Source organism: Schistocerca serialis, chromosome 1 (assembly GCF_023864345.2).
Source record: "Schistocerca serialis cubense isolate TAMUIC-IGC-003099 chromosome 1, iqSchSeri2.2, whole genome shotgun sequence".
Taxonomy (NCBI): Eukaryota; Metazoa; Arthropoda; class Insecta; order Orthoptera; family Acrididae; genus Schistocerca; species Schistocerca serialis.
The window spans coordinates 796,963,636-796,981,715 of NC_064638.1; the positions used below are offsets into that span (position 1 = coordinate 796,963,636).

At 38.8% G+C, this 18,080-nt stretch overlaps 1 protein-coding gene across 1 annotated transcript in view; it reads left to right on the plus strand.

Moving 5' to 3' along the window:
- LOC126483780 (ankyrin repeat domain-containing protein 17) overlaps window positions 1-18,080 on the plus strand; it is a 263,557-nt gene that overhangs the window by 205,961 nt on the left and 39,516 nt on the right. Inside the window, exons 32-36 of the mRNA XM_050106941.1 lie at window positions 5,986-6,562; window positions 6,928-7,041; window positions 7,261-7,410; window positions 8,639-8,780; window positions 8,874-8,985. Of these exons, the coding sequence (XP_049962898.1) occupies window positions 5,986-6,562; window positions 6,928-7,041; window positions 7,261-7,410; window positions 8,639-8,780; window positions 8,874-8,985 (1,095 nt within the window). The remainder of the gene's footprint in view (window positions 1-5,985; window positions 6,563-6,927; window positions 7,042-7,260; window positions 7,411-8,638; window positions 8,781-8,873; window positions 8,986-18,080) is intronic.

The window sequence follows — 18,080 nt, forward strand, 5'->3', positions numbered from 1 at the left end:
TGTCCTTAGACTATTATAATTGCAGTCTGGTTTCAGTACAAGTTCTAAATGACCTTGGGCTTCTTCTATTTTATCCCTACCACTGCCCACCTCGCCAGTTGAGTGGTGAGCATGGCAGAATGCCATGCAAGGTGTCAGGGTCCGATTCCCAGCTGGGTCGGAGATTTTCTCTGTTCGGGGACTGGGTGTTGTGTTGTCTTCATCATCATATCATCCTCATTGACATGCAAGTCGCTGAAGCGGTGTCAACTAAAATGACTTGCACCTGGCGGCTTGCCTACCCAACGGGAAGTCTAGCCGCCTGGCATTTCATTTCATCGCTAATGCCCTCAAAATTTCAAAGAGTGTATTCTAGACAACATTGTCAAAAGGTTCTCGAAGTCTATAGAAGCTATAAATGTAGGTTTGCCTTTCTTTAACCTATCATCTAGGATAAATTGTAGTTCAGTATTGCCTCGGTTGTTCTTGGTTATCTCCAGGATCCAAATTGATCTCCCTGTGGTCAGCTTCTTCCAGTTTTTCCATTCTTTTGCAAATAATTCTTGCCAATATTCTGCAGCCATTACTTATTGAAGTGATAATTTGGTAACACATCTGTCAGCGTATTCTCCCCCCCCCCCCCCCCCCCGCCCCCCCGCCCCCTTCCTCTCTTCCTCTCTCTAGTGGTATTTGGCTCACCTTATATATGTAGCAATGTGCCAGTTAATTTAGATTTCTTGTACTAACAACCTATTTTTTTGCGTTTGAAACTGCATAAATTGATTATTTGTTTACCAAAAGTGCAGTGCATTGGCAAAGCTGTCATTTGTGTGCAAGTGATTCATGTGAAAAGGTTTCCAGCTTGATGATGGGAATTAAGACATTTAATGTGGAATGGTAGTTGGAGTTAGACACAGGGACATTCCATTTTGGAAATCTCTAGGGAATTCAATATTCCAAGCTCTATTTTGTCAAGTGTGTGTCGAGAATTTCTGGCATTACCTCTCACCACCAACAATGCAATGGCCGATGGCCTTCACTTAACGACAAAGAGCAGTGGTGTTTGCATAGAGTTGTCAGTTCTGACGGACAAGCAACAATGCGTGGAATAACTGCAAAAATCAATGCCGAAAGTATGACGAATGTATCCTGTGGGACAATGCGATGAAATTTTGCATTACTGACCTGTGGCAGCAGATGACCAACACAAGTGCCTGTGCTAACAGCACATCTCCTGCAGTGCCTCTCCTGGGCTCAAGACCAATTCGGTTGGACCCTAGGTGACTGGAAAACTGTGAAATGGTCAAATGAGTTCAGATTTCAGTTGGTAGGAGCTGAAGGTAGGGTTGTAGTGTGGCACAGACCCCATGAAACCATGGACCCACGTTGTCAAGAAGTCCCTGTGCAAGTTGGTGGTAGCTCCATAATAGTGTGCGCTGTGTTTATATGGAATGAACTGATCATCAACTGGAAATGGTTATGCCCAAGTACTTGGAGACTATTTGCCACCATTCATGGGCTTCATGTTCCTAAACGATGATGGAATTTTTATGAATGATAAAGCACCATTTCACCGGCTTGCAATTGTTCATGATTGGTTTGGAGAACATACTGGACAGTTCATGTGAATGATTTGGATACCCAGATCACTCATCATGAATCCCATTATATATTTGTCATAATAAATAGGTTAGTTTGTGTATAGACTCCTCCATTGGCAACATTTTTGCGGTTATGGATGGCTATACAGGCAGCATGGCTCTGTATTTCTGCAGGGGCCTTTCATCGAGTTGTTGAGTCTGCACCATGTCAAGTTGCTGCACTACACTGGGCAAAAGGAGGTCCAACATGATATGAGGAGGTATCCCGTGACTTTCGTCACCTCAGTGTATATCTGTTTAGCTGTCTTATTGTGTGGGTTGTACAGGTAAATTTATGACTTTTAATTTGTGTGCTTGTGTTGGCCACAAACACAGTTTCCAAATAATCCTGTTTAGTCATTTAAGGGTCATTTTCAAGGCCATCAACACAAGTTGATCAAATCTTGTGGGAGTCCACATGTTATGTTTTCCCATTCTGAGCTACGTTTAAGCTCTGTGGTGTGGTTGGTCAGTGTGATCCTCTTCATCCTTAAAATGAAGGTAAATCTCCATAAATATATCTACATTTTTATTTCCCAAGTAGAATCTTATGATCCACAAAACAAAGGGTCTTTGCTAGATCACACATTATACTGTCAGTTTTGGTTGCTTAGTTTCATCAGGGCTCTTAGAGGATGTAGAGAATTTTTAAGAAGGCTGAAACTGACGAGGGAACCTTATGGACTGGCTCTCCTCAATATTCTTTGTACATATAGGATATGCAAATCAGTGTCTAGCCATCAGTTTCCCAAAACAGTAAAAAGCGCTTCTCATAAACTTTGGAAAAAAGACATTTATGTACTGTGGGAGGGGACACTGGGAGGATTTACCCATACTTTTGGTGATAGTCTCATCTCTTGATCGCTATTTGGCCTCTGATTTTGGAAGAGGTTTCTCTTCTAGCCCAAAGGAGCCATGTTGTGCATCCCTTGTCCCTGCTCTCTCTCTCTCTCTCTCTCTCTCTCTCTCTCTCTCTCTCACACACACACACACACACACACACACACACACACACACACACACACACACACACACACACACACAAATTTATAAATATGTTAAGTGTGTTCTCGAGACACTTCGGGCTGACTCATTAATCAAGGTCTCTGTTAAGTTTATATTTCCTATATCTAATTTTCAGAAATAACAGCAACCAGGTAACTGGTTGCAGTTATTTCTGAAAACCTGTATTCATCACAGGTAAAAGTTTTTATAAGATTTCACTATTTTGTGGCTCTTGGAAATTTCACCTACTTTGGGCACTCAGTATTTCAGAAGTACAGCCTACTTCCCAGCTTGAGGTTTCAGCTAGATATGTGTGACATCTTCAGTTGAGCTGTCGAAGTCTCGGCAGACTTCCCATGTTACGCTATTTATCCGATGACAGAATCAGCTTACGGCTACATTGTGCGGTAACCCACCAAATAGCTAACTTTCCGGCACAATTCTTGCGTAGTCTTGATAGTCTAGTTACTACAGTCTTGGCAACTGAACAAAGTGCATAATGTACATAAAATAATGAAACTGCTTGCATAATATGATGTTTAACATGTATCTAATTAATTCAGTTATTTCAAAGTTATAAAAATAAGCTATGTTCTGATTTATGTTCTGATAAGTGTACCACGTTTGCTGAAATTCCACTTAAACCCTTTCATTTACATCTGTTGATCAAATCATCCTGTTATTTGTGAGGCTTCCTACATTTTATTAGGAAATACTGTGTGTTTCATCATACCAATAAGTTCTGTCACAGTTGCCGTTTTCAGCTTTGTTTATAGCTCTTTAAACAGTAACAGAAGAATTTATTGTGAATAAGACTCCACGCCTACATTAAAAAATCACTGGGATAGGATGTGTACTCCTCAGTGCTGCAATTTATTTGTATAATTAGCCCCTTACTAGAAGTATCCAGATGCAGGCAACACTATTTTCATTGCCTTGGAGTGATGTGGCAGTATTCTCCCAAGGTTTGTCATGTTTCTCAAACAGTGACCTAATCTTCATATTAGTATGAGTAGCATTCTCAGTGATTTTCTGGAAGTGATCCTTGATTGAGGCTACAGTCAGAACTTTTCCCTCAGATATAAATATATGATCATCTTTACCAAGATCTTCCTCTGTACATAATAAATAGCAAGTGATATCACTGAGTTACTGTACTTGGCTTACCTGTAATCACATAGGTAGTTGTGATAAAATTTTAGTTTTAGTGGTGTGTGTGTGTGTGTGTGTGTGTGTGTGTGTGTGTGTGTGTGTGTGTGTGTGTGTGTCTACCATGGTACACATCAAGCTGTCAGTCCAGAAGAAAATGAAAAATTTCTTATAATCTAATTCTGGGCACTAAGGCCTCAATATAGTGATCATAAAAATATTTAAATACACCTCCACTCCTCTTACTGTTCAACATCTATTTCATATCAACAAAAAATTTCTTATAATCTAATTCTGGGCACTAAGGCCTCAAATAGTGATCGTAAAAATATTTAAATACACCTCCACTCCTCTTACTGTTCAACATCTATTTCATATCAACAGTGTACATTCCTCCCTTTACCCCTCCTTCTGTCAACCTCCTCTCATCACTGGTACAAAAGTACAAATTCACTTTGACATTTAATTACATTTTGTAGTAATCAGTTAAAAATATAGCAGCTAGTTAGCTGAGTAAATTTCATGTAACTAAAACTCTGGTCTGGCCATAAAATTCATATTTCGTTGAAAGTGGCATGTACTGTATCTTTTTAACAGTAGCAACTATGACCATTAGGAAATGTCTGTTTGTAACAATTTTGCTTAAATCTTACTCAAGTCATGAGATCATTGATTATTTCTTTAACTGATTACAGCCCCCTGTAATTAAGTGATTTGCATGAAAGATGAGGTACTTTGTTTAATCAGTTGTAATGTGTTTTAATATTTGGCCAGAGTTAGTCCACTAGACATTTTCTAATCTTTCTTGTGATACTCATAATTGGAGCCTTGGTATGGATAGCAAAACTGTGTGTTTCCCTGTCCACCTATTTCAGACTTCATAGATAAATTCTGAATGTGAGTGGAAACCAACATTTAAAGATTTTGTGGGTGTTCTTAGGAAGTAGAGTTCTTACATACATTTCATTTTCTTGTGGATATTTGTATGCCTTTCAGGAAACTTTTTTGTGTGTATAGTGTAAAAAGAGAAAAGAATTGAAGTTAACATAACTTTTTCAAGGCTTCGTTAAGTTGTTACCAATTCAGATACTGATAATCTTTCCCACTGTAACTTCTGTGGTATAGTGAGTATCATTATCATCCACATTGTCCATATGGCGACAGTGTGGCTACTTCCAACATTTGTTGCATGAAGTTAGTTCATAAGAGTGGTCATTGGGACTTATCGCAGAATGGTAATGTAGAAAATGCAGTTGTGAAGTAGAGAGAATTCACAAATTATGTGGTAGCATGATGCAGAGACCCCCACGTTATGTAGCCTGCATTGTTACCAGCAGAGGGCAAGAAGTGTATTGACAACTACCAGTTTTTATGCACAACATGGGCTAGGTTCGGATAACATCCATCTACTGTTAAATTGTCATCTGAACTCCCACTTTCTCTCTTGCCCATTGTGAAATTTAGCACTGATATTTATAAATAATTTCCATCTGAATAATTAGATATAGTGCGAATTTTTATTGTTGTTGTTGTGATCTTCAGTCCTGAGACTGGTTTGATGCAGCTCTCCACGCTACTCTATCCTGTGCAAGCTTTTTCATCTCCCAGTACCTACTGCAACCTACATCCTTCTGAATCTGCTTAGTGTATTCATCTCTTGGTCTCCCTCTGCGAATTTTTATTTACAGTTCTAAAATTAATGGAAAGTTTTACAGTTAGGTGCCTCACCGCCAAGATAATAGCTGTCAGCATCTGTGGGTATGAATGCTATTCTTGTGCTAAAGTGTCGTCAGCTATGAACCATTGGTGTGTGTGTGTGTGTGTGTGTGTGTGTGTGTGTGTGTGTGTTAGAATGCATGCTTACCATAAGGTTAGAAAATTTTCTGCTGTTCTTAGTTTTTTCACTAATTTAGTGCTGGGCCAATAATGAAGGCTTGTTTAAATTGAAAATCATTGAGGTTTGTTTCTCATATGAATAGAAATGAATGTACTAGAAAGTTGTCACTTTTTATTACATCTCTGCTTGTTATACAGTGTTGCAACATACATATACACTCAGAAATGGTGACTTACCTACATACTTACCTGTACAGCTACCAATTCACCCTCTTTCTCCTATTGCCTCTTTAGCCTATAAGGAACTATTACTAATAATGTGAAATGTGTGTGCTATTGTAAATAAATCTGAAGTAAAATAATTAACTTTTTTCAGAAGATTTGGGTGCCCAATGTTGTGATGACAATGTTGGTACAGATAGTCCAGTACGCAATGGTGATGTACTAGACAAAGAAGAGGGAGACAGTGGTATTGATGCAAATAGCCAAGGAAGTTGCAGCAGCAATGATGTTAAATCAAAAGACAAACGAAAAGATAAGAAGAAGAAGAAAGGCCCTAGTACAAGTACATCGACATCCCCAAGTGGGGGAAGTGGCAGTAGCAATAATAGCAGTGCAAAGCCTCCTGAAAAGGAGCCAGCACTACATCCTCCCGGATCAGCTCACTTGGAGGCAACCTCTTCTCGCCCATCGGTTAGTAGTTCAACCAAGACTCGTGAACAGCCTAGCTTGTCATCAGTTTCTGGCTCTGCAACTGACAATAAAGATCGTAAAGAAACCACAGCTCAAGATTCCAAATCTGCTACACGCAGTAGCCAGCAAGGTGAACGCAAAATTAAAGGTCACCTAGTATTTGAGGCTTCTAGGCCACATCCTGCTGAGAGGGAGGATTTTGAAGCAACTGGCAACGAAACATATGTGCCTGCTAGTAAAGGGAAGAAAAATTCTTATATGTAAGTCCACAAAGTATAATTACTTTATTTTTCATTTTTTTGTCATAGATTTTGCTTAAACAAGTGTTTTGTTATATTTTAATAAGAGACAAATAACTTGTATCTATTATTATTTGTACACTTCGTAGCAAGGCATTTCAATTTCTGTTCTGTTGCAGTAAATTTGTAGTATATGTTCTCATAGTTTGCTGACTCAGTTCTTTAACTAACCGTTGTTTGGTTTCCATTGGTACAGAAATCTACACTTTGTTGTGAAAATTTACTAAACAGCTTTGTGAAATGATTAGTAATCATTCCATTTTTACTCAAATCGCTATCCTCCGATGTGATGGTTAATATTTTTTTTTTTTTTTTGTCACATACAGGAATCATTACTGTGATGCTGAGTCAAGTCTGAGCAGCAACAAAAGTGGTATGAGCACCACAAGTCCAAAACAGAGTGGCAAGCGGGAGGAAGGGTGGAAGGAAGTTGTCCGGAAGTAAGTATGCATCTCTGTTATCAACAGAAAATAGTACCTCTAAGCTTTTCCACCTAAAAGTTAAACATTATATGCTATTGTAAAAGCAGCACATCATAGTGCAATAAATCAGTCTCTCTCTCTCTCTCTCTCTCTCTCTCTCTCTCTCTCTCTCTCTCTCTCTCTCTAAGAAAAAGAATGTGCTAATGATTGGTGTAGGTATCTAAATTCCCCATTTAGGTCCAAGAAGGTTTCTGTGCCCTTGAATGCTATCAGTCGGGTCATTGGCAGAGGTGGAAGCAACATCAATGCCATCCGTGGTGCTACTGGAGCACACATTGAAGTGGAGAAACAGAGCAAAGGCCAAGGCGAAAGGATAATTACAATAAAGTAAGAATTTATTTGCATTTTTATTTTTACATTAGAAAAATACTGTGTGTTGATGTAAATGTTGACTAATGCATGAGAATCTTCTATTCAAATGTTTGTTCTGCTTTTTAGTTACAGGAAAGTAACTTCATGATTGCTACAGTAGATAGTATGACTGAAACTGCATTTTTAGTGTGTGCTCATTGTGTAACAGATACAACAACCACTAATAAAAAAATCTGGAGTTACAGGGATTAAAGAAAAATAAGTTATGCATGACAATTTTATCTTCGTGTTGCAAAAATTTTTTAATTTATTGGTCATTTTTAAGTGGTTTTTCTATACTTGGTTTCATTTGTATACACATTAATAACTGTGGGGTTCCACGCCATATGTTTGCTGGGAGCTTTGTTTATAAGTTGAAATGTGTATTTCTTTTATTTAATGAAGAAAAGTTATGTAGCTTATCAGCTGTGTGTTGATTCAGTATATTTCACTACTGATGTTGTGTGCCAGTTCTTTTTGGAAACTCTTGCGGTTTGTGTTTACAAAAGTCTGAGCTCTTGTATATTGTATCAACCTAAGCTGATTGGCATACAATTAATAAGTGGTGGTATGCTCTTTAAGAAACTAGTGTATTGAAAGGATCTCAAAGGCAACATGTTTATTTTGGAACAACTGACCACTTGTTAAGTATTCATACTTTTCAGTGTAAGGTGTTCTCGTGGTAATTGTCATTGGTTTTAGTTTTCACAGTAAATATGCTTTCCAAATCTTCTTTGGAAAATTTTAATTCTGAGAACCTGTTTGACACCCTTGTCGCAACTGAATGTTTTGTGTGTGTTGGAAGTTATTCAGTAGGTGTGAAGCTTTTCTCCTTATTTCAAATTTCATTTTACCTAAATTTTTGATCTGAAAACACATCATGAAAAAATGAATTTTATATTTTAAATATGGTTATCTGTCTGCCTGTAAAATTTCTCAGAGGGGTTGAGCAGCAGGCGCACACACAAAAAATCTTTCAACAGAGTTCTGTCACATGTTGCAGTCTAGCACTTGGCACCTCTTCTGTTTGGCAACTTATTATCCGTTTTCATATGTTTGTTTATATTCCATTCTGCATTCCTGCACTCGTTTATCTAAAGATCAATGTCTTTTGCTTTTGGAGGTCTTATTTCTTGTCAGATGACATCAAACAGGATTATTTTGATCTTTGTATTAATGATTTGTTTTTTCCCTCTTATGGTAGAGGTTCTGCTGAAGCAACAAGACAGGCACATACTCTCATTGCTGCTTTGATCAAGGATCCTGATGTGGATATATTGCAAATGCTTCCAAAGTCGGCAAAGCTGTCAGTTGTATCCATGTCTTCATGGGACAAATCAGCAATGGTAATTTGAAAACTTAAGAATTTATTCTGTCAAATGTTTACTGTATTTTAATCATTTAAGGGTTGTAAACAGTTTGACATTTTTGGTCAACAGGCACCAAAGTCAAAAACTGCATCTGCCAAGTCTGGTGGGTCTGTGACGCTGCAAGGAACATCAATTCTTGGAACAGGGCCGTCTTCATTGCTCAGCAAGCCAGTACCTGCAGGTAAGGAAATGCTTATAACTTGTATCTCATGTGATATAAAATTTTGTTAGGAAATTGTTTCTCAACTTCGTAGTTTCTGATCTGTTGTGATGTGCCTCAATGCAATTTTTCTCTCTCTTATTTCAAGAAAATGCCAGTACCATGATTTTGTGTAGCCAGCATGATGATCTGTTTTTCTGAGCCTTACTATGTATCTGTATCTGACGTTTTAATTTCCAGGTAGGAATATCAGCCTATTATGAAAAGGATAGATTGCTATTCACCGTGAATATAACACATGGAGCTGCTGACAGGCACAACAAAAAGACTTCATTGTTCCTGTCTGTAACTCAGCATGTCTTACGGTGACTACCAATCTCTCCTTTTCATCATATGGTTAACTTATTTATTGGTATGTGTCAGGTTTGTGACTAATGTAAGTGGAAGTGAGCTGTTTATTACAAATAAAACTGATAGTATATTTTATGATGAGCCAGCTATCTCTACTTCAGAGAGATTATTATTATTATTATTATTATTATATTCTTTCCTTTCTCAGACCTTAGGTCTGGTTAAAAATGGAAAGTGACGCGGACCTTGATCAAGCATGACTTCCTTTTAACTGTACGGTATATGTTACATTGCATTTAGGAACTTTCGGGTAATTGAACATGTATCAATAATTACAGATTTCTGTAGTTGTATATATACGTTTGGATGTAGCTGTATTGCGTTGATGTACTGGTGGATATTGTGTGGCATGACTCCTGTAGTTGATAGTATAATTGGTATAATGCCAACCTTATCCTGATGCCACATGTCCTTGACTTCCTCAGCCAGTTGGATGTATTTTTCAATTTTTTCTCCTGTTTTCTTCTGTATATTTGTTGTATTGGGTATGGATATTTCGATTAGTGGTGTTAATTTCTTCTTTTTATTGGTGAGTATGATGTCAGGGTTGTTATGTGGTGTTGATTTATCTGGTAAAATGGTTCTGTTCCAGGATAATTTGTATTCATCATTTTCCAGTAAATTTTGTGGTGCATGTGGGAACGTGTTGTATTATTAGTGTTGTATTATTAGTTTATGTTGTATGGCAAGTTGTTGATGTATTATTTTTGCTACATTGTCGTGTCTTCTGGGGTATTCTGTATTTGCTAGTATTGTACATACGCTTGTGATGTGATCTACTTTTTCTATTTGTTGTTTGCAAAGTCTGCATTTATCTGTTGTGGTATTGGGATCTTTAATAATATGCTTGCTGTAAAATCTGGTGTTTATTGTTTGATCCTGTATTGCAACATGAATCCTTCCGTCTCACTGTATATATTGCCTTTTCTTAGCCATGTGTTGGATGCGTCTTGATCAATGTGTGGCTGTGTTAGATGATACGGGTGCTTGCCATGTAGTGTTTTCTTTTTCCAATTTACTTTCTTTGTATCTGTTGATGTTATGTGATCTAAAGGGTTGTAGAAGTGGTTATGAAATTGCAAAGGTGTAGCCGATGTATTTATATGGGTGATTGCTTTGTGTATTTTGCTGGTTTCTGCTCGTTCTAGAAAGTATTTTCTTAAATTGTCTACCTGTCCATAATGTAGGTTTTTTATGTCGATAAATCCCCTTCCTCCTTCCTCTCTGCTTAATGTGAATCTTTCTGTTGCTGAATGTATGTGATGTATTGTATATTTGTGGAATTGTGATCGTGTAAGTGTATTGAGTGCTTCTAGGTCTGTGTTACTCCATTTCACTACTCCAAATGAGTAGGTCAATATTGGTATAGCATAAGTATTTATAGCTTTTGTCTTGTTTCTTGCTGTCAATTCTGTTTTCAGTATTTTTGTTAGCCTTTGTCTATATTTTTCTTGTAGTTCTTCTTTAATATTTATATTATCTATTCCTATTTTTTGTCTGTATCCTAGATATTTATCGGCATCTGTTTTTCCATCGCTTCGATGGAGCCGCTGTGGTTATCCAATATGTAATCTTCTTGTTTAGTGTGTTTTCCCTTGACTATGCTATTTTTCTTACATTTGTCTGTTCCAAAAGCCATATTTATATCATTGCTGAATACTTCTGTTATCTTTAGTAATTGGTTAAGTTGTTGATTTGTTGCTGCCAGTAGTTTTAGATCATCCATGTATAGCAAATGTGTGATTTTGTGTGGGTGTGTTCCAGTAATATTATATCCATAATTTGTATTATTTAGCATGTTGGATAGTGGGTTCAGAGCAAGACAGAACCAGAAAGGACTTAATGAGTCTCCTTGGTATATTCCACGCTTAATCTGTATTGGCTGTGATGTGATATTATTTGAATTTGTTTGGATATTAAGTGTGGTTTTCCAATATTTGTAGTAACCATGAGTGGGGTACACTATCAAAAGCTTTTTGGTAATCAATGAATGCGTAGTGCAGCGACCTTTGTTTAGTTTTAGCTTGATATGTCACCTCTGTATCTATTATCAGTTGCTCTGTACATCCTCGTGCTCCTTTGCAGCAGCCTTTTTGTTCTTCATTTATAATTTTGTTCTGTGTTGTATGTGTAGTTAATTTCTGTGTAATGACTGAAGTTAATATTTTGTATATTGTTGGTAGGCATGTTATGGGGCGATATTTAGCTGGGTTTGCTGTGTCTGCTTGATCTTGAGGTTTCAGATAAGTTATTCCATGTGTAAGTGTATCAGGGAATGTGTATGGGTCTGCAATGTAACTTAAATAATTTAGTTAAATGTGAATGTGTTGAGGTGAACTTCTTTAGCCAGAAATTTGCTATTTTATCATTTCCAGGGGCTTTCCAATTGTGCGTAGAATTAATTGCTCGGGTGACTTCATGTTGCGAAATTATCACTTCAGGCATTTGTGGTATCATCTTGTATGTGTCCGTTTCTGCTTGTATCCACCTTGCATGTCTGTTATGTTGTACCAGGTTTGACCATATGTTGCTCCAAAAGTGTTCCATGTCTGTTATGTTTGGTGGATTGTCTATTGTAATGTGTGTGTTATCTATTGTCTGGTAAAGTTTCTTTTGGTTTGTGTTGAATGTCCATTTTACTGGGATTCCTATAGGACATAGTCTATCTAATGTCCATTTCAACATTGAACTTAATATTCATGTGGTCTGATCAGGATGACATATCCAAAGGTTATGTCAGTTACCTCTTACTAAATGTAGGTTCCTTGCCCCTATTGAGGATCTCAGTTATTAGCTAGAAATAATTCTAGAAGGTACTCACCTCTACTGTTGGTGTCAGTGCTGCTCCACGCTAAGTTGTGGGCATTAGCATTGCATCCAACCGATAATTGGTTGCCCTGTTGTGGACAACAGGCTTCCGTCAGTCTCCCCACCTCCTGAGGAGGAGGAGGAGGAGGAAGAGGATCACTGTCCTCGTAAGGAAGGTATACTGAGGCCATTACAAACTCCCTCCTGATATCTTCCTCACATTGTCACATCCTGATGGTCACTAAGTCCCTAAAACAGAAGTCCGCCATCGGCATGAAGGGAATTCCATTTTTCACATAAATGTACATTCTGGAGTTTCTTATATTTCTAGCATAAACCAGCTTACAGTGCCGCCGAGGCCCAATACACCGCCTTTATACAAATTGGGTTCCTGAATCGAGGTACGTCCACTTCTTGTTTTCCCAGAAGATGACTCAGGGCAGCAGTGGCCCCTTTACTGTGTTGCAGATTTATCTGCAGCACATTCAGTCTCCATCTTGCCGCCTTTGTCAGTTCTGATGTCTTTGATTACCCTGACGGCAACTGGCAAGAACCCCAAGAATAGTCTCAGGTCCTGCTCCCACATTGCCTTCAGGGACTTCTCTCTGACTTCCACCACGAGGGTTTGGCGATTTGGTGCAACCTTCCTGTTGATTACCTTCCAATCCTTTGTTGAGACTTTGGGGTTTTGAGACCCTATTTTCTCAATCAGAGTCTCTGGAGAGGTATCCTTAAGGAGTTTTGGCACCCAGATTAATATGTTTGTCATCTTGAAGAGCTCAGCTGCTGTCTCTACCAGCGGCTTCACATCCTCCCACTGTGATATTGGGGGCACCTTTTCCTTAAGCCAGTCCACTGTACCCAGCCCCTCACGGACAAAGATATGAGCACTGTGATCTAGAAAGACTCCCTGAATTTGGGTCCTGGACCAGCATATGTCTCGCCCCCCCCCCCCCCCCCCAATCTTCACAGAGAGAGCCATCTGCATGAGCTGCTCCTGCTGCAAGATGATCTTGACCAGTTGATAGCCTTGCTGGATAACCACCATCATAAAAACCGAGACTCCAGTACTATAGGTCTGTTTCCCTATTTTGTGCCTCAGCTTTCTCTGGATACGCTTATCCTGAGAAGTGGGAGTCTTTGATTCCTCCCTTGTTCTCTTACTGCCTGCCCTCAATGAAAAAGGGGTTTGTACACCCCCTTCACACTGGGACAGTCTTTTCTTGGAGGCCTTGGGCTGAAGCCCTTTTAGTTCCCTCCACTTTTGTTTAGGAAGCCACTCCTTTCCTTGCTTAATATTTGTTCTCTAAGAAGTTTCCTCCTCTGAGCCCCAGACAAGTCTTTGATCTTAATCTGATCCAACTTCTTAGTAACCATTCACACTTCTTGAACAGGTCTGTCCCCCTGTTCAGCTGAGGGGATGTTTTCCATTGGTTCCAGCCCCGGTGTTTGGGTTTCTGATGTCCCAACTTGCCTCTCAGTTTGCTATTTTCTTTCGTGTCCATTTGGTTCCCATGAGAATTGGGGATCTAATTGGTCTAGACTACAGAAACCCCATGCGGTGCGAGGCTAATTACTCATGGAGGTCACCCGGCATCCCTGAGGCTCTGTTCACAACACATCTTCCCATGTGCCACACACCCCTCAGCATGGATCGCTTTGGGTTGTGTACTGAGGAGTTGGGAAAGAACAAGGAATGAATGTGGGATGACAGGTTGTTGTGAAACACACGTAATCCCTCAGCATTCATGTGAATGCACAAGCCTCTCCACCTATATGGACAGTGCTATTTCAAGGGGGTGTCCCCAGAGAGGTTCATGGGGGATAGTCTGCAAGCATTATTTCATTTTGGCTACTGCCTTGGTTAGCTTCAATTTCTCTGTAATCACTTTAGGTTTTTCTTACCTTGGAAGACCTGGTACAATATAATCTTGGCTGCAAAGTGTGAAATGAGAAGCTATTTGAGTGGGAATGAGTAGTGAATTTGACACACAAAGCTACTTAATATCATTAGATAGCTTTCTCCATGTTGGCAATCGCACATTATTTGTTTTATTCAGTGTCTCGTAAATTGAGAGAAGAAAGAAGATTTAAGTCATATTGGACAAGCCTTAGTAAGCCAGTTTTGCTGAATTCATAACTGATAAGTATTCTGACATTGGTAATTTGCACCTGGATATTGCCTTTTTTGCAGCTAACTTGTTGCATCTGATTAACTATGATGGATGTTCAGGTGTCTGGTTTGTTTGTATTAGAAGTTGAGAGATGTACACCTGACCTGCGTCCATCCAATTATTTTCTGTTTCCTAGTGTACTACCCTACAGCAACCATTTAATTCCTCCATTATCTAAGACATCGCTACAACTTGGAGAAAAGAAACAAAGTCCAGAAAAGTTCTTGTTCTCTCTATCAATCAAATATTTTCTGTATACGCTAATGAGCCAAAACATAACGTGCACTGTGAGTTCAAATTACACATGGCGGTGTTGCAGGCTTGTGATGCGGTAAGGAAAGTATATGTATGAGTAGTGTCGATGAATGAGGAATCATTCTAGCAAGAATTTCAGCTGCAAGTGGGGAAATCCATTGGCATAAGTGACTTTGATGAAGGGTGGATTGATGGCCTAGTGCCTGGGAGCAAGTGTGTTGTCATTTGGTTCTGTAATGAACATATGTGGTAAGTGTTTGAAGGATGGTGAAACCTCAAGTAGGTGCAAAGATGTTGGACGTCCATACTGCATCACAGGATGTGGAAGTTGGGAGGCTTATCCACTTCGGAAATCGGGATAAACAGAAATCTTTAGCAGATTCGGTGCATGCACAAGTGTTCCGGAGCCACACAATTCAGTGCATATTGATAAACTTTGGTCTTCACAGCAGATAACCTGCACATATTCCCTTGCTGATCCATAGACATGGTCTGTTATGATTATAGTGGTCACAAGATCATAGAGATTTGATCTGAGTTCAGGATCACAAATTTGATGGTCGTGTCCGGATATGTTGTCATCCAGGTGAACATCTGCTTGAAACATGCTGCATCAGACCAAGGACACAGACTGTTGGGAAAGTTCCACACTAAAGGGGACAGTCACTTAGGCTTCCATTGGACCTGTGATAGTAATCGAAGGCACCTACCACAGTTATGGGCTGTATGAAGATTATTGAGGATTACCTGCATCTGTTAATGCTTGGTGTCTTCCCAAACAGTGGTGGCACCATCCAGCCAGGTAACTATCCATGTCACAGGGCTATAATTGTGCTACAGGGGCTTAAGGAGCATGATAGCAAATTCATGTTGTCTTGGCCACCAGATTGATCTGACCGGAACCTCATTGAACACATCTGGGACGCTATCATACACCAGCTCTGTGCCTCGTAGATCAGAGGCTTGTAACACACAGGGACTGCATGATCTTTGCAGAGACAACTCGTACCACACACCTCCAAAAACACATCAGTGGCTTGCCATATCCATGCCACAGAAAATAGCTGCTGTATTTTATGCCCAAGGTGGACCAACATGCCATTAAGCCAGTGGTCATAATGTTTTGGCTCATTAATGCATATTCGAGTGATTCTCACTTGATCCATCAGATGTTTTTCCTCACATGTGTTATTGGATCTGAAAGGGTAAACTTTTGCCATATCATAAGTATGAAACAATTGCATTGAGAGACGTGTGCTCATATTCCATCCATGAAACAATGATCAGTCTGCTATTTGCATGGAAGCACTGTCACAATTTTGTCATACAGTAACAACTTTTGAGTAGCGAACTCCTAGCTGAAACAATTTTGTTCTTTATAATTTCACCACAGTCAACAACAGAAATGATTTTACATCAAGTTTCCATGCAGACCAGTTGTCAGGCATTATGCGAGATCATGATTCTTCTTCAAATAATTATGTGGCAAATTAATGTTCTGAATAATGCCGAAGGCAGCTACTGTAGGAGAAGGCATTAAGTCATCGCTTTCAGAAAAATGTTCTTCACATATTAAAGTACCACAAACGAAAGGAAACTCTGATTTGAATGTGTGTTACAAGTATTGTTATTCTGTCACAGTCGATCAGGTTATAAGTAATTAAACAAAAGAAGCTGAAAGTGACACGTGGAGCACGGCCACTGGCAGAGATAGAGTTCGGGATGCTTATGGAAAAGGAGGATATTCCTCCAAGAAGTGTTTCCCCCTGTGTAACTAAAAAAAAAAAAGCAAGTGTATAATAGGATAGGTTGTTGGTAACAGGCGTGATGTAAGGGTGTACGAAGTTAGATTGATCATGGGATGCTACTTTAGAAGGTGCATGATTAGAGGTAGTTGAACCCCAGTTTTACACTTTTCAAGGGACTTCAGAAAAATGGTGTAAAATGTGGGGAAAATGGAAAAATGTGCGAGACAGTGTTGTAAGCTGTGAAAGTTACATGTATGAAACCCCCCCCCCCCCCCCTTGTATTTTCGCACTTTATGTATTTATACGTAATAGGCATCAAAATACTTCTCAAGGACTTGTTATTATCTAATAAAGACTTGTTATCTAATAAAAACTGCAGATGTAATGGAAAATGAAAACTGTCTCAGAAGTAGAAACTTTTGACTCAGTGTTATACGTCATAATCAATTGTTTTGGAAAGCCTGCAGCTGTTATTTATTATTTAAATAATGAAACATTGCACCAGTTATGATTTTTTTTTTTTTTTTTTCATGTATAGTTGAGCGTGTTTCGAGAATTTTATCTTGTTGTTAAGTGCAAATATTTACACGAGTATTTTATGTGCTGTTAGCATATGTGGTGCTCTACGTCTCTTGCACTGTAGTTATCTTTTTGAGGTTATCAGGTACTGTGCCGCCTCAGTTATGTAGAAAACTACACAGGCACAAACTACCACTTACATTGTTTATGCATCACAAAAAATACATATGTAAATACTGCATATAGCAACAAGAATAAATTCTCAAAACATGGATTGTTCAGCATGAAAAACTATGTTAATTGGCGCTGTGTTTAAACTAGAAACATTTGAGCAAAAGAAAGGGAGTGAAGGTGTTAGCTAGTGCTACAAGTGGCGAAACGACAAAATGCACTAACTTTTGTGTGTTTATTACTCCAAATCCGTTTAGTAGAACATCTTGTTGTCAGGAAACCATTCCCCATAATGCTTGTAAACACTACTTGATGGTCAACATCATGCCAGTACCATTTTATGTCACTTTTTTCTTGACAAACATTTTTTTCATAAAGTGTAAATCGTGAGAGAATTGTAAATATATTGATGTAAAATCAGGTGCAAATTAACATTATGAACAGAGGAAATTTTATGGGAGTGAGAAGAATGTCGTAAATAGTGGGAAAACAGTAATTCCAGGAACATAAAAGCAAGGTTTACTGTACTTCATTTTCTTTACCAGCTTGGCTAAGAATTGGATGATAGCTGGGAGGGGGTTAGTGAGAGGGTAACAAATTACGTTGTGTTGCCAACCGTGGGAATCCATACCACATACTTTAGCTTTTTAGGAACATCTGCCAAATTTAAACTGCAGTTTTGAGGCCAGAACTGAAATTACTTTAAAATTATATTAATTCTTAACAAGAGTATTCATTTATGCAGACAAAGATGGAAGCCAATGGCATACGGAAGAGTTTCTTACAACAATGTTGTCAGTGGTCACCATGATGTGACAGGAATGAGAGGGGGTGTGTCAGCTTGTTTGTACATGGACAATGAGAAATCAGGAGGCAGATGATATGTTTGAAAGCAGCATACATTGTAACATTCTCATGTTGGTTTAGAAGCGAAACCTGATATGTATTCAGATAAAAACAGCTGTGTTCTCAGGTACCACGGTAACCAACATCTCAAAAATCACAGCATATTCAGAAGAAACAGTCAAAG